The 21,698-nt window shown below is 37.2% G+C and overlaps 1 protein-coding gene across 1 annotated transcript in view; it reads right to left on the bottom strand.

The window, feature by feature from the left end:
* PIAS1 (protein inhibitor of activated STAT 1) overlaps window positions 1-21,698 on the bottom strand; it is a 138,340-nt gene that overhangs the window by 102,502 nt on the left and 14,140 nt on the right. Inside the window, exon 2 of the mRNA XM_012451363.2 lies at window positions 5,849-6,293. Within this exon, the coding sequence (XP_012306786.2) occupies window positions 5,849-6,293 (445 nt within the window). The remainder of the gene's footprint in view (window positions 1-5,848; window positions 6,294-21,698) is intronic.

Raw genomic sequence — 21,698 nt, 5'->3', positions numbered from 1 at the left:
TATTAAGTGCATTTCTGACTTATGATATTTTCAATTTATGATGAATTTATTGGGACATAACCAGAGAGTATCTGTATTCCAAACAAACACAAAGCTGTCTATTCTCTACATGTTGGCCTTTGAAATAATTAAAAATACTAAAAATATTTAAAAGCACTAGGTTAAAAATCTGTTTTCTATTTGAAAATTTACCTGCATCAAGGAAGATATAAATAACTAGTAACAAATATAAATCTATTAATGGATTTGTTTACACTTAAGTCTGAATCAAATCAAATACTGTATCTTAAAGAACCATTATTTTAGTCCTCATGAAAGTATTTTGTGTTTTTGCCATTATGTTCTAACAAAGTCAATTTAAACATTAACTATAGACAATATCATAAACTATTTTGAATAATATAGGTATTATTCTAGACAAAACAATGTTAAAGAACTGAGAGGAAACAGCATATAATTATCTTGTCCCTGAATGGACATGGCAAGATATTCTAATCCAAAATTATTTTTCCTTTTTATTTTCATAATTATGTAAATTTCATAGCCATCAACACCAACATTGGCACACTATACAATAAGACATTCAAATAAAGTACCCCTTAACACAAGTGCTCAACATACTATTAAGATTAAAATTGTTTTGTGCTCCATTATTTTATGGATCAATAATATGCGCAGCTGCTGGGCTAAGTCAGCTAGTATTCGAGGTTCTCCTCTCCTTCAAAATGATACCAGAATAAGACCCTGACACACACCTGTAATCCTAGCACTTTCAGAGGCTAAGGTGGGAGGACTGCTTTGAGCTCAGGAGTTCAAGACAAGCCAGGCCAACATGGCAAAACTCCGTCTTTACAAAAAATGCAAACACACACACACACACACACACACACACACACAGATGACTAACAAAAAGAACACCACAGAAGTATTTTAAAAGTTTATCTGGGCCATTTTGGTGGCTCATGTCTATAATCCCAGCACTTTCGGAGGCCAAGGTGGGCGGAGCACAAGGTCAAGAGATCAAGACCATCCTGGCCAACGTGGTGAAAACTCGTTTCTAATAAAAATACAAAAATTAGCTCGGTGTGGTGGCACATGTCTATAGTCCCAGCTACTTGGAAGGCTGAGGCAGGAGAATCGCATGAACCAAGAAGGTACAGGTTGCAGTGAGCCAAGATCGAGCCACTGCATTCCAGCCTGGCGACAGAGCAAGACTCCATCTCAAAAAAAAAAGTTTATCTGTAAAGTAAGCACGTAATTTTTATGGATTCTACATTAAACATGACATTTTTGTAATTGGGTAAATTTGTTTTAATAGAGTATATTAAATTTCAAAGACATCAAATAAACTCAGAGATGAGAGAATAGGGCAATAAAAGGAAGGACACCTTTTTTCCCTACTCTATGTCCCATCCCTATCACAGCCACTGTTTGTAATGAGAGTGTGGTATGGCTCAGTTGTGTCTGCAAGGTAAAATGATTAAAATCCACTGAATTAAAGTGAAATAAAAGATTCTATCTATCTCATTAAAACGAGTTGAAGAGCTAATAAATGTGTACTGAACAACTACCATGTAACAGGTCCATATCTAGCTATTATGGGGACTTACATATAAATGTAGCAGAACACTTATCTTTAAGGAACAAAACAAAAACACTTAAGAGGTAAATTAAATGTTATGACAGCCTGGGCAACATAATGAGATCTCATCTCTACAAAAAATAAAAACAAAAATTAGCCAGGTGTGGTGGTGCATGTCGGTGGTCCCAGGGTACTTGGGAGGCTGGGGTGGGAAAACTGCATGAGCCTGGGAGGTCGAGGCCACAGTGAACCAAGATCTCACCACTGCACTCCAGCCTGGGTGACAGACGGAGACCTTATCTCAAATAATAATAATAATAATGATTAAATGAAATTTGAGTGTGGTGGCTGACGCCTGTAATCCTAGTACTGTGGGAGGTCAAGGTGGGAAGATTACTTGAGTCCAGGAGTTCGAGACCAGCATGGGTGACATGGCGAGACCCTGTCTCTACTAAAAATAGAAAAATTAGCCAGGCATGGTGGCATGTGTCTGTAGTCTCAGCTACTGAGGAAGCTGAGGTGGGAGAATTGCTTCAGCCTGAAATACAGAGACTGCAATGAGCTGAGAGCGTGCCACTGCATTCCAGCCTGGGCAACAGAGCAAGACCGTCTCAAATAATAAAATAAATAAAAAGAATAAAATAAAATAAAATTTAACAAATAAATGTTACGAGGCTGGGCGCAGTGGCTCACGCCTATAATCCCAGTACTTTGGGAGGCTAAGGTGGGCAGATCACCTGAGGTCAGGAGTTTGAGACCAGCCTGGTTAATGTAGTGAAACCCCATCTCTACTAAAAATACAAAATTAGTTAGGCATGTTGTCCCAGCCTGTAGTCCCATGCCTTTGGTGTAACATATTTAAAATATGTTACATATGCCTGTAGTCCCAGCCACTTGGGAGGCTGAGGCATGAGAATTGTTTGAACTGAGTGGGACAGAGGTTGTGGTGAGCCCAGATTGTGCCACTGCACTCCAGCCTCGATTACAGAGTGAGGCTCTGTCTCAAAAAATAAAAATAAATGTTATGACAGCATGCGGGGAAAGTGAAACTGATTCTGGCTGGAGGAAGAAATAGACAGATGTGAGGAAAGCCTAGAAAGATAAATGAAAAAGGTTAAAGAAAAAAACCGTCTCGAATGAGACTCATAGAAAAAAACAGAATTGAGATAATGACAGGCAAAAGTATACAATAAATTAAACATCTTACTTTACAACCACCTTTTCACCTCTCAATTCTTAATTATGGACAATGAAAAGAATAATTATGGCTCCAAAATAAAGACCTTAAAATTATTTTGTTTTAAAGAAATAACAAAAGGATTGTAAGAATGAACGAGAATTATCTAATAAAATGGGAATTATCAGAACTACTGTTTCCATTTTTGTTTGTTAGAAATACAAACCATGCATAAAAACATTCAGTTTACATCTGAACATCTTAAAATCTGTTTAAATCCAATTTTTCCCTTCCAATGTGGCCTTAAGCCACAATGGAAGTGAAAAAAATTAAAAAGTAAACATACCTGTCCCATTCTGGACTCAATGATAGTTGTGATCAACTAGTCAGCTAGTGTTCAAAACTATGTTCTTAAAACCTTGATTTTAAATGTATGTTGTTTAGAAATAAAGAGAATGGCAGGGCGTGGTGGTTCACGCCCATAATCCCAGCACTTTGGGAGGCCCAGGTGGGCAGATCACAAAGTCAAGAGATCAAGACCATCCTGGCCAACATGGTGAAACCCCCGTCTCTACTAAAAAATACAAAAATTAACTGGGCGTGGTGGCAAGCGCCTGTAGTCCCAGCTGCTTGGGAGGCTGAGGCGGAAGGATCACTTGAACCCGGGAGGCGGAGGAGGCTGCAGTGAGCCGAGACTACGCCATTGCACTCCAGCCTGGCGACAGAGCAAGACGCCTTCTCAGAAAAAATAAGTAAATAAATAAATAAATAAATAAATAAATAAAATGCTGGAAACTATTTAATTTTTCAGAAAACATGGTTGTCTTAGATTTAAAACAAAAGAACTACTGGCAAAAATAATTATTTAGGAAACTAAGTTCTGTGACAAATATAGGCACTTCATTTAATGAAGTACAGAAAAAGTCTTAATAATGTTAACGAATCTACAAAAACAGAGCCTTAAAATATGCTCACCTTAAACCCTGAAGACTGATTACATAATTTTTCTTCAATAAATATTTTTCACATTCACAGAGTATTCCTCTGCAACAAATATTTATTGAGCCAATAAACTTCCACAAATTACTTTCTTGTGAGATCTTTTTATGTATAATCAAAATGGTTTGTTTTTAATTCTATGATAACAATAAGATACTGAAAATCTATTTACATATCACTAAGCAATTCTACACCACCTATTCATTTGGTGACTTTCTGTGAATACATACCATAAACAGCAAGTTTATTCATGAAAACTGGCATTCAAATCAAATTATACTTTAAATATAGTGAATTACTGTTATTTGTGACAGTTATGTTCTATAAAGTCACCATAAACACTGAATTAGTGAATACAGAATCACTGCTACTAGGGGAAATATAGGGTTAGGTTCCTGCAAGCCTCTGGTCACAACGTTTTCATCAACTGATCAATACATAACACATATGTACACATACTAACCATATATACAGATATGGCCTTTTAAATGGGAGAGATATATACATCAGACAGAGAAGAAAAGATGCTTATATTATTAAGAGGGGAAAAGGCAAGTTATACAATACTATGTATATGATTCCTTCTGTGAAAAACGAAACAATTTGCTTGTACTATATATGCATACACACTAAACAGCTAACAAGGAAGGAACTTTGGCAATTCGATTTTTTACAATAAGCATGTGTCAGTTTTATAAGCATACAGTAGATTCTCAAAAAGTGTTTTCTTATTATGGTCACTTAAAAAATAAAAACTCCTGTTGTTTGAAAATGATTCCTATGATCTTCATGTATTCAGGTAAATTCCACTAAACATAATTAAAAACAAACACTTCATAGTTCGAAGATAGAATTTCAGTAAACATTTTCAAAATGTTCTCAAAAATTCACAAAAAATTGTTTCTCAACACTTGCCAATCCCCCAAACTGAAATGTTCAATGATTTGGAATAGGGATTTACAAGCTTTTACTATACGGGTGAGCTTTTGCAGATTGTACATGATCTCTGTTACATATTCTTTTTGATTCTTTCTTTCTTATTTTTTTTTTAACAACTCTTTAGGAAGATTTTTCAGATTTCTTAGCTCAGAATCACACAAAAACAGGGCACAGACTGGATTTAGCTTGCCAGCCATAGTATGCCAACAAACCAGCATTTAGAAGTCTGATATTTTAAATATGTTACACCAAAGGCATCAGAGGTCACAATAGTTCAGTTTTATTCTACATTAAACAAATAAGGTAGTATTGTAGCAATTAAAATTTCAAGTTGATTAATATATTGAATTCTATATGCTAGACTACTAAACAATTGATAGAACAACACAGTAAATGAAATTTCTTTTCTTTTTTTTTTTTTTTTTTTGAGACGGAGTTTCCCTCTTGTTACCCAGGCTGGAGTGCAATGGTGCAATCTCGGCTCACTGCAACCTCTGCCTCCTGGGTTCAGGCAATTCTCCTGCCTCAGCCTCCTGAGTAGCTGGGATTACAGGCACGTGCCACCGTGCCCAGCTAATTTTTTTTTTGTATTTTTAGTAGCATTTATATTATGTAACATGATCAAGAGTGTACATGTAGTTGTAAAGCATGCACTTTCCCACTTGAAAAAAAATCAGCCAAAATTTAACTACCACACATCAAAGCTCAAGTCTCCTTTTATGATAATTAAAACCATTTCCTCATTTAAATAATCAAAACTAGTCAGTCATTTGTTTTAGAGGTTATCAACCCCTGAAAATTGTGAACTAATCAGAGACTTGTGGTGATTTATTTGGTTTTAATTTTTTAATTTATAAGAGATATTGTAAAATATTAATCAACTTTCTAAAATACTACTGGTTTAGAAGTTTATGTTCCTGAAACTTTTTAATATTTCCTGCGTCAGTAATCATCACTACACTACCTTTTTCCCTCTGAAAGATAGCTTTTATACATTTGATTTTATCTAAATTTGAAAGATCCTTATTATTATCCAGCTGTCATTATCAAATGAAAATTTCATTATGAATAATAAACTGGATCAAAGTAAAAGTCTAAAATGAAAATTCATCCTGCAAAAGTAACTAAATACCATCATACAATAATCTTACCTAGACTGGTGGGTTTTATCAGTTCATCCAGTAAATCATAAAATGGTAATTTTTGAAGTTTTATATCCGGATGGACTGGGTGAAGAGCTGATGTAAGATGTGGGAGTTCCAGTTCATGTTTAGGTCCCAGAAGAGAAACAGGGAGTAATGGTGATGATGCAGGGTGACCATCGTAAGTGAGCTGTGGAATGGTAGATGGAGATAAAGTTGCTGGCATAGGACTTGAATGTACGTTGGGGATGGACAAGTCTGCAGGCGTCATGATTTTCTGCGGGAACCGCCGCCTATAGAGTTCCTTAATTTTCATTTGTACAGCAGGACTACAGCCAGCCTTTAGCAAATGCAGGGCTTTTGTGAGAAGTTCGTGTTTGCGTCCGTGCTTGTTTCTCCCAGCGTAGCCCAACAGTACTTGGAGTTCAGAAACTCTAAGGCTCATAACCATTTGCTTAGAGAAAAAAAAAACATAAAACATTAGTATTCCAATAATACAATTTACACTATTAAACAACACTTTTTTATAACCCCCTTCCTATGGTTTGCTTAAATAAAGGCCAGTTCACTTATAATCCTAATTATTTCAAACTTCAAATTTAATCATTTAACATAAGTAACCAAAGAAATTTAAAATAGTCATAAATTCATTGACTTCTACCCTTGGTTATGAAATACAAGATAGAGTACACACCAGGGAAAACCACACCTCACTTCATTTCACTGTTTTCATGGAACTCTCAGGTATTTATCAAGAGTGTACTGAGTCTCCAGGAGAATGCAGAGTGCTATGTAGATGCCAAAACGTAATGATGTGCCCTCAAGAGTATTATGTTTTTTGGGGGAAAAATTTTAAGTATATACGAAACAACAAACAGCCCACCTCAAACACCAGATGTAGGCAGAATATCAATACCTATTATCAAGTGTTACATTCTATACTAACTGGAATTTGTAGACCTAAGTTATACCTTTTTTGACCAATTATATATCAGATATTGTATTTGATATTTTCATATGGAATGTAATAATTGTTACAACTCCCCTAGGTATTAGCCTGCCTGATTTGTATATGAGGAGACAAGTTCAGAAAGGTTAGATAACTTATAAAGCCATAAAGCTACTAAGGAGTAGTCAGGATTCAGACCCAGATACGTCTGATTCTAAAGCCCACACTCTTTCCACTAAACCATTAGGAAAAACACAGAGCTGGACTCATATTACTGACTCTCACTTCACTTGCAAGGCCAAGCTAGAAGTCCAGCAATCCAATCCATATGCCATAATGTATGAGGCTGCAGTAAAGAAATCTATTTAACTTTGTTTACCTATGTTCACAAACTTATTTGGTCACTGTTACTCCTTTTTCCCCACCTACCAATAGCAAATGCCCATCTATACCAATCCTCCCATTTTAAAGCAGTGAAAAACGGAATCCAAAGAGAAGAAATGACTTACCCAAGATCACACAGCTATTAGGAGAATCCTAAAAGACTTCATCACCACTGACAGAGATTATTAGGATAAAAAGACACATGTAAGCTTACCATTTACTCTCTATTTCCCCAAGTGATTCCTTCACCTCATACCAAATACACAAAAGCTATGCTGCCTTCCCTAATTCACCACCACTCACTATGATGACCCTAGCCAATTCTAGAGTTCTTGGCAGGCGGCAAAACCATTAAGCAAAAAATAAAATACCGAGGAGAAAAGTATATAAAGAGCTTTATAAGCAATATAGCTGGCTAATCAAAGAAATAATGATCCTTCCCCTACTTCTCTGGCTTGGAAAACTGTGTCCTCAAGGTCCAGCTTTTGTTAGCCTTTGCCCATTAGCCCTAGTAGAATGATTTTTACTCTGTTTTTACTGGCCACTTTTCATATTTGTATTTTAGCATTTATGTTGCTTTACTGTAATTTTCTGTTTACACGATTCTATAACCAAACCAGGGTTCTCCATGGTACACAACCATATTACCCTCAGCATCTAAGACTAGGGCCTGACAACAGTGGAAACTCTTAAAATGCCTGCATAAAATCAATAAATGAACGAATGAACGAACAAACTAGAAAGCACACAAGAAGAAAAGGTGGGAGGTAGCATCCACAGTGATAACTTATCCAAATGGATGCTCAAACTCATGTTCTGTAGAGGCATGCAAAGATATAATGTAAACCTTAAAAACAAATTCTACCAAATCTTAGAAATGTTTCTCTTTTTAGATGTTATCAGAGATTGTAAATAACTAACTATAATATCAGCAGGATATCAATTTCTCCCTACTCACCAAAAGAGTACAAAATACTTCTAAAGACTTTTATTATTTAAAAAGGAACAGGGACTTCAAACAGAAATGCACTATTAATAAGTAAACTTCTGCTTTTAAAGAAATAACATGAAACTTCAAGGATTAGAGGTTAAAAATAAATTTAAGTTGGCATGGGTTAAATGTACTGCATTTTACAGGGGAAAAAAATACAAATTTTAAAGAGAACTATTTCAATTCAACTCCATTATCCTAAATCAAAAACAAACCAGCAAAATTTAGTGATTACTATAAACTCTGCATTGATGACAGCTTTTGGTCTTTATTCTATAGGTAAAAAGATTTAGATGCAACACAGATGTATTATTTTTCTATTTTTGTGGAAGAACACATTGACATTTCTCATAAAATCTGTTACTTGCTGGTCCAAAAAAAGTTCATGACACAACAATAAAGTTGAAAGCCCTCAGTTACATTCTTCTCTCTCTCTAAAACAAAGAAAAGCAGTAGCAATAACAATACTTGCTACATAGTAGGTACTCAAACAGTAGCTGCTATTAGCAAGTCAAGCTTTTTACTTTTGTTATTTAAGAGATAGGATCCGCCAGGTGGAAGTGGCTCACGCCTGTAATCCCAGCACTTTGGGAGGCAGAGGCAGGCGGATCACAAAGGTCAGGAGTTCGAGAACAGCCTGGGCAATATGATGAAACCTCATCCCTGCTAAAAATACAAAAATTAACTGGGCGTGGTGGCAGGTACCTGTAGTCCCAGCTACTCGGAAAGCTGAGGCAGGAGAACTGCTTGAACCCAGGAGGCGGAGGTTGCAGTGAGCCAAGATCAAGCCACTACATTCCAGCCTGGGCGACAGAGCGAGACTCGAAAGAAAGAAAGAAGGGAAGGAAGGGAAGGAAGGGAAGGAAGGGAAGGAAGGGAAGGAAGGGAAGGAAGGGAGGGAGGGAGGAAGGAAGGAAGGAAGGAAGGAAGGAAGGAAGGAAGGAAGGAAGGATCTTGCTATGTTGACCAGACTGTTCTCAAACATCTAGGCTCAAGTGATCCTGCCTTGGCCTCCCGAGTAACTGAGTGTTTTTGTTTTTTTACTGGATTCATCATCATCATCATAATTATCAGGCAGGTACTTTACTCATTTTTCAGGGGGGAAAATAAGACTTAGTAAGGTTAAGAAACAGCCGGGTGCAGTGACTCACGCCTGTAATCACACCACTTTGGGAGGCTGAGGCAGGCAGATCATGAGGTCAGAGGTTCGAGACCAGCCTGACCAATATGGTGAAACCTCATCTCTACTTAAAAATACAAAAAAAAAAAATTAGCCAGGCATGATGGCGCACACCTGTAATCCCAGCTACTTGGGAGGCTGAGGCAGAATTTCTTGAACCCGGGAGGCAGAGGTTGCGGTGAGCTGAGAGCGTGCCATTGCACTCCAGCCTAGGCGACAGAGCGAGACTCCATCTCAATTAAACAAACAAACAAAAAGGTTAAGAAACTTGTTGAATGTCATGCAACTAGTTCTACTCCAAAGGTACTTTCTTTCACACTATAATATGCTGACTTTTAGAGGAAACAAACCATGTGCCTTTTAATTGGAAAACAGAAAAATCTATTTGAAGATTAATTTATTTAACATTCAATCTCCATTTCAAGCTTCAACATTTTGGCTTTTAAAAACTGGTGATTAAGATAAGAAAAGAATGTGTGTGGATTCAAATTAACCATTGCAACTTATAATCAGATATAATGAAAACTCAGGTAGTATCTATTGCTATTACTGGAACAGCTGTTGCATACTCTTAAGGCCTGTAATAAGCATGCAGTATTTTAAAAAATGAAATAAAAGAAGGGGGCGGGAAACACAAGCATCTTTCAACAGAAAAGCTGCAAAGAAGCAAAAAGCAGTCAATTCACAATGAAAAGTGTTGACAACACTGAGGAAAACTAAACACTAATACATCTGAGATGTTGAACTGAAATATATTTTAATCGGCATTTATGTAATGTGTTTAAAAATCTCCATTTGTTAGCACTACAACAAAATGAATATTTACAACTAAGGATAACATCAACTACTACTACTATCAGAAATCATTACTTCCTCAGCAATTTTATAGCATTCTGCTGACTCTACGTCCTCAATTGATACAGTTCTCAGAATCCTAGGGGATTTAGAATGCCTGAGAACTGTATATAATTTGAACACAAGAGTATTCTGTAAGGAGCATCCTCTTAAAACTGATTTTTTCAATCTGACAGATGGGAACACAATTTAAAAAACCAAAAAGTCTTACAAGAAAAACAGCAGTTCCTTCCCCCTTTAACATACCCCTCAATTTTCAAATCCCCAAGACACCCACATTCAAGACTTTTTAGCTAGCTCTTCTGGCATTTTTTTTCTCTATATTCTATGTAGTAGGTCTATACAGCTATTTAATTTTTTCTTTTAGAACTCTACTGATTTCCTATTATAAAATGTAACAGTTTAGCTCTGTTATCAATCTCCTCTCCCTCATCTTTTTATCACAATTTCTGGTTGAATCAATTGTCAGTATTTATATTATTACTATGGCTGTAAATAATACAGCTAAGCCAAAAGTACATCATGATTACTCTTACTTTTCTGTATAACTTTGCTCTCCTTATAGTTAATAACTACACCATTTTTCTATTTGCTTAGGTTTTTAGGTACCTACTGGTAATTCATCTGCAAACAGCTAAAAGTATTAACTTTCTTCTCAATATATTCAAATATATCAGATAAATCAGTTTTAATTTATTTCTTAGAGACATACTTCCTGTAGCCCTCCACTGTGTTCCAATTCAGACTATAGGCTGCCTGGAGCACAACTATGGTCCTGGAACTTCCCTTTAGCTTATCCTGGGAATTCCCTTGTCTCTCTTCTATACTGGATCCCCTGTTTCATTATCCCAGTACTTCCTCTTTTCTTAGTTTTCTCTTTTTAGTGGGGTATTTCCTCTAGCAGCTGAGAAAGGGGCACATGAGGTACAATTTTTTATTCCTTGCATTGTATTTTTAAAATCTTAATTTACCCTTACTACTGAGTTTGGCTCAGTACAGAATTCTGGGCAGGAAATAATGTTCTGTCAAGATTTTGAAGGCCTCTCCTTATTCTTTTCTGGTTTCTAGTGTTAAGAAGCCTAGTACCAATCTGACCCATTATCCTTCACGGTCAACTATATATCCCCATCTGGAATCATAGCAGCTTCTCTTAATGTGTTCTGAAACTTTACAATGTTGTGTCTTGGGGTTGGTCTTTTCTTTTCTTCAATTGCATAAACTGCTAACTGACGGGCAGAGATGTATGTCCTTCAGTTCCAGGAAGTTTTCTTACAATAATCTTCCTTCCATGTCTTTGTGTTCTCATTCTTACATATTTATTCAGACACTGGTCTTCCTAGACTGATTATCTAATTTTCTTTCATTTTCTTTTTCCTCGTGCATTTTTACATCTCTTGTCTTTTAGCTCTAACTTCTGGGATTTTCCCCAATTTTATCTCCTAACTCTTCCATTACATTTTTAATTTCCATGAACTCTTTTCATTTTCTGTATATTTCTATTTTGTTTTTCCTCTACATTTTGTTATTTTTCTTATTTGAGAATATAAATTGGGTGTTGATGTTGTTTTCTTCTTCTCCCTGCATTGGTGTCTGCCTTTCATGATTGAAGCTTTCCTTAAATGAGAGGAAATCCTGGGCTATGCATACATATTTAAGAGTAAGAGACTAAAGAGATGATTGGAAAATCTATGTGAGTGAGTAGACCAGGGTACTTCATTCTAGAATGACTGGGCAAGAACCTGGCTATTTTGCTTAGATTCCCTTTGCTTCCTTTTGTCTGACCACTTTTGACAGAGAGGAATAATCCAATCTCCTGCTTTGGTGGTATAAGGCTGGCTTCTAGTGTTCTCAGGGCAGAGCAGAGGGGAATGGGGAAGTTCTCACCACTCAGGACGATAACATTTTACTCTCCTTTTCAGGTATGTAAAACTTTACAAAAACACACATATAATATAGGTATGAGATCTCTGTCCCAACTATATAGAAGCAAGGGCCATGTTCTGAGAAAGATAAATACAGCCAATACTCAAACAACGTCAACAAGCAAACAGGCTTTTGCAACTAAGCAGAAAGTGCCAGTTTTATTGTCTCATTAGCTGTGACCTTCCATTATTGAAGGTTATATCTACACTGTGGATAAGATTAGGTACTTCTGGCCAGGCATGGTGGCTCACGCCTGTAATCCCAGGACTTCGGGAGGCCGACGCGGGTGGATCACGAGGTCAAGAGATCAAGACCATCCTGGGCAACATGGTGAAACTCCATCTCTACTAAAAATACAAAAAATTAGCTGGGCATGGTGGTGCATGCCTGTAATCTCAGCTACTCAGGAGGCTGAGGCAGGAGAATTGCCTGAATCCAGGAGGCGGAGGTTGCAGTGAGCCGAGATCGCACCATTGCACTCCAGCCTGGGTAACAAGAGCGAAACTCTGTCTCAAAAAAAAAAAATTAGGTACTTCTGGGGCCGGGCGCGGTGGCTCACGCCTGTAATCCCAGCACTTTGGGAGGCCGAGGCGGGTGGATCACGAGGTCAAGAGATCGAGACCATCCTGGTCAACATGGTGAAACCCTGTCTCTACTAAAAATACAAAAAATTAGCTGGGCATGGTGGTGCATGCCTGTAATCCCAGCTACTCAGGAGGCTGAGGCAGGAGAATTGCCTGAACCTAGGAGGCGGAAGTTGCGGTGAGCCGAGATCCTGCCATTGCACTCCAGCCTGGGTAACAAGAGCGAAACTCTATCTCCAAAAAAAAAAAAGAATTAGGTACTTCTTGATGAACAACATAATTACTCTTGTTCACACATCCCACTGCAGTAGTTTACAGGATGAGTCATAAAGCAGACTCTACATTATGAGTCTTTATCTGGTATCAATTTATAACCATTTGTAAACTAGAATGAATTCTGAAGACAGACAAAATAGCCATTTAACAATGTCATATTTCATTTATACTTTTGCTTTTTAGCCACAAAAGCAAATGAATAATCACAAATTCTGTAAATGTACATATTAAAGGCTGCACACAACAACAAAAGTATTTTATTATTTTCAAAGTCAGATTCTTCATTCAATGGAACTTACTTTTGGATGATTTCTAAATCTTCTCATTACAAACCGTTAATAAGCAGTTATTAGCAATTGGTCAACAATGCCTTGTTCAACCAGAAAACCTAGTTAAACAGTTTCTATTCAAAGCAGCAAATCAGGTTGGTTACATACTTCTCCATAATCTTGTTTCACCCAATTCCTCATCTTTTATTTATTTTGCAGCATAAGATAACTGGAAAATGACCTGTAGTGTCTACTCCTCTACTGAATTATCTTCTACCTCTCCATGTCCATCTTATTGACTGCAAAATATCCCACAAAATGACAAAATATTGCAATTACACATAAATGGAGAGTCCATTCTCCTTTAAACAAAGTATAAACACTGTTGAAATGGTGCACCATGGCTTCAATTTTTGATAAACATTATCCCTATTTATATACTACCACATTTCATGAAACTTCTATCCATCAAAAAGCTCCTTCTGGACAATAACCTCAACATTAAAAATAACAAATCCAGCCGGGGGCAGTGGCTCACGCCTGTAATCCCCAACACTTTGGGAGGCCAAGGTGGGCGTAATCACCTGAGGTCAGGAGTTTGAGACCAGCCTGACCAACATGGAGAAACCTCATCTCTACTAAAAATACAAAATTAGCCAGGTGTAGTGGCGCATGCCTGTAATCCCAACTACTTGGGAGGCTGAGGCAGGAGAATCACTTGAACCTAGAGGGTGGAGGTTGCAGTAAGCTGAGATAGTGCCATTGTACTCCAGCCTGGGCAGCAAGAGTGAAACTCCATCTCAAAAATAATAACAATAATAATAATAATAACAATAACCCAACTCAAAATATTATAACAGTGGGGTACAATATCTTTCCTAAAAAGTTTAGGCCAGGTGTGGTGGCTCACACCTGTAATCCCAACACTGTGGGAGGCTGAGGCAGGAGGATCACTTGAGCCCAGGAGTTTAAGACCAGCCTGGGCAACACAGCAAGACCTCGTCTTTCCTAAAAATAAAAAAAATTAGCCAGACCCGTTGGTGGCACACACCTACAGACCCAGCCACTCAAGAGGCTGAAGCAGGAGGATCCCTTGAGGCTGTGGTAAGTTGTCATTACACCACTGAACTCCAGTCCAGGCAATAGAGAGAGACACTGTCTCAAAAAGGAAAATACGTTTTTAAGTTAAGGGTTTAATTTTAAAATTGAGTTTATAATTCTAACACATTGCCAAACTTCTTATGCAGAGGTGAGAAAATATGGCTCTTATTTAAGAAAAAGGCTGCTCTGCACACAGATGTTCAATAAATGCTTTTTAAATCAATCACAGGCCCTAAACGAATGTATGTGGGAAGAGAAGACAGGAACAATGAACACATAGAAATAAACTAGTCTTCAGAAACACACTATCATCATATTAATTCTCAAAAGTTACTGAATACTTAAAATATGCTGAGTAAATGTACAATACAATGATACTGGCATATGTAGAATTTGGATTCTGGTATTGACTTGGTCACTAATTCACCAAATTATAATCTCACAGGTTCTGTTTTCTCACTTCAAAAAAAGATGAGGGATTAACTAGAGGTTCTCAAAGATTCCTTAAAATTTCAAAATTCTACATCATAACAGTATTAAATGAAATTTTCTTCTCATTCTTCCACTCTTCTATAGTTGAAGAAATATAATCCATACAGTTAGTGAAGTCTTTCTGTATCAGTAATGTTTTCAACCATAATTTCTAATGTCATTTACATGGGTTGATAGAGTAAAAATGACAAAACCTATCAGATATTAAATACTTATAATGTACCAGTAACATACTAATTATAGTAAACACGATTATCTTATGTAATCCTCACATGAACCCACAAGACAGAGTATTATTATTCTCATTGTATAGATAAGAAAACTGACATTACACCTAAAATCACACAGTACACACGTGATGGACACAGGGCTCAAATCTGACCTGACTCCAGAGCTCGTAACTACTAACTAACATAGTGTCTTCTCACAAGCTCAGCCAGGGCAGAGTATATGCTACACTGAGATAGGGACAGGAAATGGGTGACAGGGGGCACTGAATGACAGTTAAGAAATATACATTGTATAGTGTGAACAGGCAGTGGAATAAATGCATATCTGAGAGGCAGTAAAGACGTAACTGAAACAGTGCTTAAGGAAGCTACTGATGTAACCACCAACAGGACGGTTGAAATAAGAAAAAAAGAAATAAGACTTCTAGCTAAAAGATATGGCAACAAGCAGGATTTATGTACATGTAAGGTAAGAAGGAACTGTACAGTGGAAATACAGGGGACAGGACCAAGAAATACTGCAAATAAAAACTATAGGTCATGTTTAATATTCTACAAACAGGTTGGTCTTTTAAAAATTAGTACTGTACTTGATCATGAGAACAATCATCATTCACTTTTCAAATAAAATCCAAAATTTAAAAATATTAAGCAGGGCTTTAAGTTTTAAGTCTATTAAATTCTAAAAGATGATTATTCTTTCCTAACTGTCCCCTTGCCAAGAACAAATAAAACACCACATTTGCAATTAGATGATCTAAGTTTCAGTTAAGACAAGAGGCAATGAAACAAACAGTATACCATATCTGAGAGAAAGGTGAAAAACCTAAAAGAAGAAACATGTATTAACAAAACAAAAAGTGAGAAGACTGCATCTTCTAAACTAAATAGTCTAAATTATAGCCTTCAGTCTGGGCTAAGAGTTCTAAGAGTTCACATCCTTTAAAGGCTGTCCACATTAGTGAAAAGCTTTATGAATTGAAAGTTCCCATTAACATCCACCCAATAGATCTAAAATTTCATCTTCTTGGTATTCCAGAATCAACTCTTAAAATGTGTTAAAAGGACTTTTTTCCTTCAACTAGCTAGACCCCTTCCCACTCCTGATCATTCTCTTGAGTGTTCTGCAGTCCATAGTACTCAGAAGTGAATGAAATAATCTAGATATGGTGTGACTAGTCTCCAATACAGCAGTATTACTACTATCCCTCTTACTATGAACATGATATTTTTACCAATATAACCTAAAAAGGCATTCACATTTTAGGTTTGTTTTATTTGGGCAAGAGGGGATGGGTGGTATATGTTGTTCTTTTGTTTCAGTAGGGAGGGGGCTCCGACCACATCATTCTGTTGCTTATGTTGACTAAAACCTTTATTCTATCTTTTCACATAAACGGCTATAGTATGAAGTTAAACCACCTCATCCTCGAATATAATTTTTTGAAATTTAAAAGCAGAACTTAACATTTCATGCCATTAAACCTAATGTTTTTCAGCTCTCCATTCCAGCCTTTCAAACCCCTTTTGAAAAATTGTATCCTACACCCCTCTATTGTACAATTATCACAAAATGTGGTATATCATTGATTTTCCAGTTTATGTCCTTCCATAGACTTTGAGTTTTTCAAGGGCAAGCACTTACCTTCATGTCCCCATGTTAAGTATAGTTAATGACACTGAGTAAGTAAGTGCCCAAGAGATGATGATGATGATGAATTTCTCTTCCTTTTATCATCTTAACACACCCTTTCCAGTTCTGCACTATATATAAAATCTGAGAATTTTGCCTTTAAATATTCACCCAAGTCATCCTTAAGAACTCAGATATGAGTGTCAACTCTCTAAGGCCCTGAGCATATGAAGAGATTCTCCTCCAGGTAACAATAAAATTTAAGGCTACAAATAAGATTATTCAACTATTTGCAATTAAGATGACTATTTTCTCCTAGAATTCCCCATCTTTTTGCTTGTTTTGTTTTTTTGTTTTTGAGATGGAGTCTTGCTCTACCAGCAGGCTGGAGTGCAGTGGTGTGATTTCGGCAACCTCCACCTCCTGGGTTCAAGCGATTTTCCTGCCTCAGCCCCTTCCTTTCCCCGACGCAATAGCTGGGATTACAGGCACGTGCCACTACGCCCAGCCGATTTTTTGTATATTTAGTAGAGATGGGGTTTCACCATGTTAGCCAGGATGGTCTCGATCTCCTGACCTCGTGATCCACCACCCACCTTGGCCTCCCAAAGTGCTGGGATTACAGGTGTGAGCCACCGTGCCCAGCCTGATTCCCCAATCTTAAAGTAAAAACAAACATTTTCCAGAGTGCTCAAGAAAATTAAGGCTATCATATTTCAGTCCTGATTTATAAGTTTTAGACAGAAACAAGTTTTTTAAAACAGCTACACAAATGTTCTAAAAGCCCTAGGAAGCTGGGTACGGTGGCTCACATCTGTAACCTCAACACTCTGGGAGGCCAAGGCAGGCAGATCACTTGCGGTAAAGAGTTCAAGACCTACCCGGCTAACATGGTGAAACCCCATCTCCACTAAAAACACAAAAATTAGCTGGTCGTAGTGGTGGGCAACTGTAATCCCAGCTACTTGGGAGGCTGACGCAGGAGAATTACTTGAACCCAGGGGGCCAAGGCTGCAAGTGAGTCGAGACTACACCACTGCATTCCAGCCTGGGCGACAGAGTGAAACTCTGTCTCAAAAAAAAAAGCCCTAGGAATGATTCCTCACACACACAAAAAATAGATTACAGCAAAAAGTTATTCAAGTCTTGCAATGAGAGCTTGCCTAAGTATTTTTTTTTAATTCCATCAGAAGCCCATCAATGACAGCAACCCTTTATTTTCTACACAGAATGGAACACTTTCACTTGATTATTCTACTAGTTATAGATAAGAGAAACAGTTTCACAACAAAAGCATCCTTTAGTCTATGTAAAGTGAAATTGCTAACCTACCACAAAACTTACAGATCATTATGATCATTATTTTCAGAACAGATTATGATTAAAATTTACCTTTTATGATTTAAAGTGATATTTACAAAGTTACTACAGTAGCAAAACCAAGTTTAAGAAAATGTTTTAATTTTCTTTCAAAAATTCCATTAATGTACATAAAAATACATTTTCAAGGTAAGGCTCATGAAAACATATTACACATTCTTCCTGAAATTTATGGAAGAGAAGGAAAATGAGCTACTCACAAAACTCTGAGGCCACAACCCCAAACAGACTATACTTTCTAGCATCCATTTTAACATATCCAGAACATTAACCAAAAAAAAAAAAAAAAAAAAAAAAAATGCTAAAGTTACAGATAAGGAATAATTTTTTTTAACTACAAAAATAGAAAAAAAGGTTTAGCTGTCTATAACTTACCCTGTGAAGAAGGAAAAAAAAAAGTTTAACTGTCTATGTCTAAAGGACAATTCATAAACTAGCGAAAAGAAGAAAGAAATGATCTGTGGTTATGGTTTTTTAAAAAGAAGTTTTTTCATCTTTTGTGGTCATTAGAAAGTGAAATAAAATATAAGTTTATCATAATCAGTCAAAAAGAACAATTACTGAAAACTCTTAACACCATTCCTTGAACATATAGCTAATCAAATTCCAGAATATCTCTCCAAATACTCAATACAGCCAATGTTCTTAAAAGTTTGAAAGTTATTTCTTAAAAGTTATTTTACTTCCTAAATCTAGAAGGCATGATTTTCCCCATTTGAGTTTCAAAAACAGAGAGAGGGGCCAGGCATGGTGGCTCATGCCTGTAATCCCAGCACTTTGGGAGGCCAAGACAGGAGGACCCCCTAAGCCCAGGAGTTTGAGACCAGCCTAGGCAACAAGGCAAGACCCCATCTCTACAAAAAAAAAACAACAACTTTTTTAATTAGTGAGGTATGGTGATGCATGCCTGTAGTCCCAGATACTCAGGAGGCTGAGGTGGAAAGGATGGCTTGAGCCCAGCAGATCAAGCCTCCAGCCTGGGCAAAAGAGCATGACCCTTCTGAAAAATTAATTAATTAATTTTTTAAAAAAGGAAAAAAAGGTGAGATAAACTCTATGACAGAAGAAAAAGAGTATTACTGAATCTTAAGTCTAAAGTAACCCTATTTTCACTCAGCTCAAAACTTTATTTCCAGCCTAACCCTGGTTTCCTAAACTCTAAATCCACAGCTGCTAAACACCTCTCCTTGATGTCCCAAGAAGTCATCAACTCAACATATTCACACCTAATACATCAGCTCTCTCCAAACCTTCCATCCACCTAACCACCTGTTAACACCAGAAGCTGCTATACCACTTCTTGTTCACGCCCACATCTATTTACCAAGTCCTGTCAATCTTAACACCTTAAAATGTCTAAGTCCCTATTACCACTCTAATCCAGAGTTTGCAAGACTCTTTTCTTCCTGCCTCCAATATTATCCTCTCCAAATCATTCTCCTCATTGTAGCCAGTGATCACTCTAAAATATAAATCTAATCATGTCACACTTGTGCTTAAATTTTTCCATGATCATCTACTACCCAACTCCTTAGCATGACCATTGTAACCAATCTCTTAACCAACTCGCCATCTTCCAGGACTTTTGTATATATGCTGTTCTTTGAAGGAGCAGCTCTTCTCCCCACTCCCAACCCAACCTTTTTACTAGCTAATTCCAACTCACTCAGTTCTCAGCTGAGATGTCACAACCTTTGGGATATTTTCCTCAATCCACTCCAAACATTAAAAATTTACCCTTTTATATGCTCTCCTGTTTAACTCAGTGTACCGCTCTTATGCTGTATGTAGAGAGGCCCTGTTTACTTGTCAATTCTTGACCAAAATATATGCTCTGTCTATAGAGACTGTCTTGTTCGTTGTCAATAAAAATGAGTAACAACGGTTTGGCACCTGTTAATTATGACAAACTATACTGGTAAAATGAGGACATTATATAAATGTGCCCAATGCCTACTGAGCATACTAACACAACCAAACTCAGCAACTAGTGTTCAAACAATAATTTTTTAGTTTGAAGAGCTAAATTGAAGTTTATACTTAATCCTAAAAAGAATGTGAAGTTATAAAAACATTTTCAATTGCAGAAAATGTTGAGGGGAGGAAACTGACATCAAAAATCTATCTAATTGAAGAGTAAATAACTTGAAAGAGGATATAAGATACAAGAGACCAATTTAGAGGCTGTTTTATAAATACCAAATTGATACTACAAGAGTCTAAAATAGTGAAGGTAACTAAGGAAAAAAGGAAGGCGTAACATTAAGATTTGAAAAGACTTGGATGTGGAGGAAGTCTGTAGTTCAGATGGTTCAAAATAGAAAGTCTTCTATGAGCACACTAACTCAGTCAGGCTTCCTGGTTAATGTTCTTACAGAATTCTGTCCTCTTCCTTTATAGCATTCAACATAGTTTCAGACTCACACAGTTTCAATGTAGAAAATTCTCTTAACAATCTGGCCCCAGCTTCCCAGAACTCACATTACTTTCTTACACAGACATCCACATGTGGATCTAGTAGCTGTTCTGCAAATATACCTCAATGTTTTCTCTCTTCTTTACTTTTGCTCGTGCTGTTCCCTCTGCTTCAAAGAACATCCCAGTAATCACCTTTTTTTTTTTAAAACAGGGTCTCACTCTGACACCCAGACTGGAATGCAGTAGCATGATCAAGGCTCCCTGCAGCCTTGACCTCCCAGGCTCAAGCAGCCCTCCCACCTCAGCCTCCCAAGTAGCTGGGACTATAGATTCATGTCACCCCCCTCTGGCTAATTTTTGGTTTTACTTTTTGTAGAGACAGGGTTTCACCATGTTGCCAGCTCAAACTCCTGGGCTCAAGTATTCAGCCCAACCTCAGCCTCCCAAAGTGCTGGGATTACAGGTGTGAGCCACTGTGCCTGGCCACCAACTTTCAAAACTCTTCTTTAAGGCCCAGTTTGAAATAACCTTAGTCAGAAGTGACCTCTTCCTTTTATGAATACAGTGTTAATTACTTGCATTTACATGGTTATCTGTTTTGTTGGTATTGCTTTCTATTATCGTTGTTTATCATTATTCTCTTCAAAAGAATGAAGCAAACTCCCTGAGGATGGCCACCCAGTAGAGAGAAGGGAGGTAAGGGTAGGGGGATGAAAAGAATGTCATAATTCTGGGCACCAAGTACAGCAGAAGAGGAAGCACCAGGGAACTTAATGAAAAGAAGCCTCAGTGTCCACTCCCTCTCCCAAAAGATTCTGACACTGGGTTCTACAGACCCCTACAATTGTCCTCCCACCTAATCCCCATTCTACTTATGGGCAGTAATCTCTCTAGAAAAGTGCCAACGAAAATACAATGTAAGCTGCAAGTGTGAGACACATATGTAATTTTAAATGTGCTACTAGCCACATTTTAAAAAGTAAAAAGGCCAGGCAAGGCGGCTCACGCCTGTAATCCCAATACTTTGAGAAGCTGAGGTAGGATGATCACTTGAGCCCAGGAGTTCAAGACCAGTCTGGCCAACACAGTGAGACCGCATCTCTATTTCAAAAAATTAAAAGTAGGTGAAATTAATTTTAATGATATATTTTACTTAATCCAATAAACCCAAATTATCATTTCAACATGTAATCA

Source organism: Aotus nancymaae, unplaced genomic scaffold, assembly GCF_030222135.1.
Source record: "Aotus nancymaae isolate 86718 unplaced genomic scaffold, 86718_ANA_hifiasm-v0.15.2.pri h1tg000003l, whole genome shotgun sequence".
Taxonomy (NCBI): Eukaryota; Metazoa; Chordata; class Mammalia; order Primates; family Aotidae; genus Aotus; species Aotus nancymaae.
The sequence above is the reverse complement of the archived record's forward strand: the minus strand, read 5'-3'. Positions and strand labels throughout refer to the sequence as shown.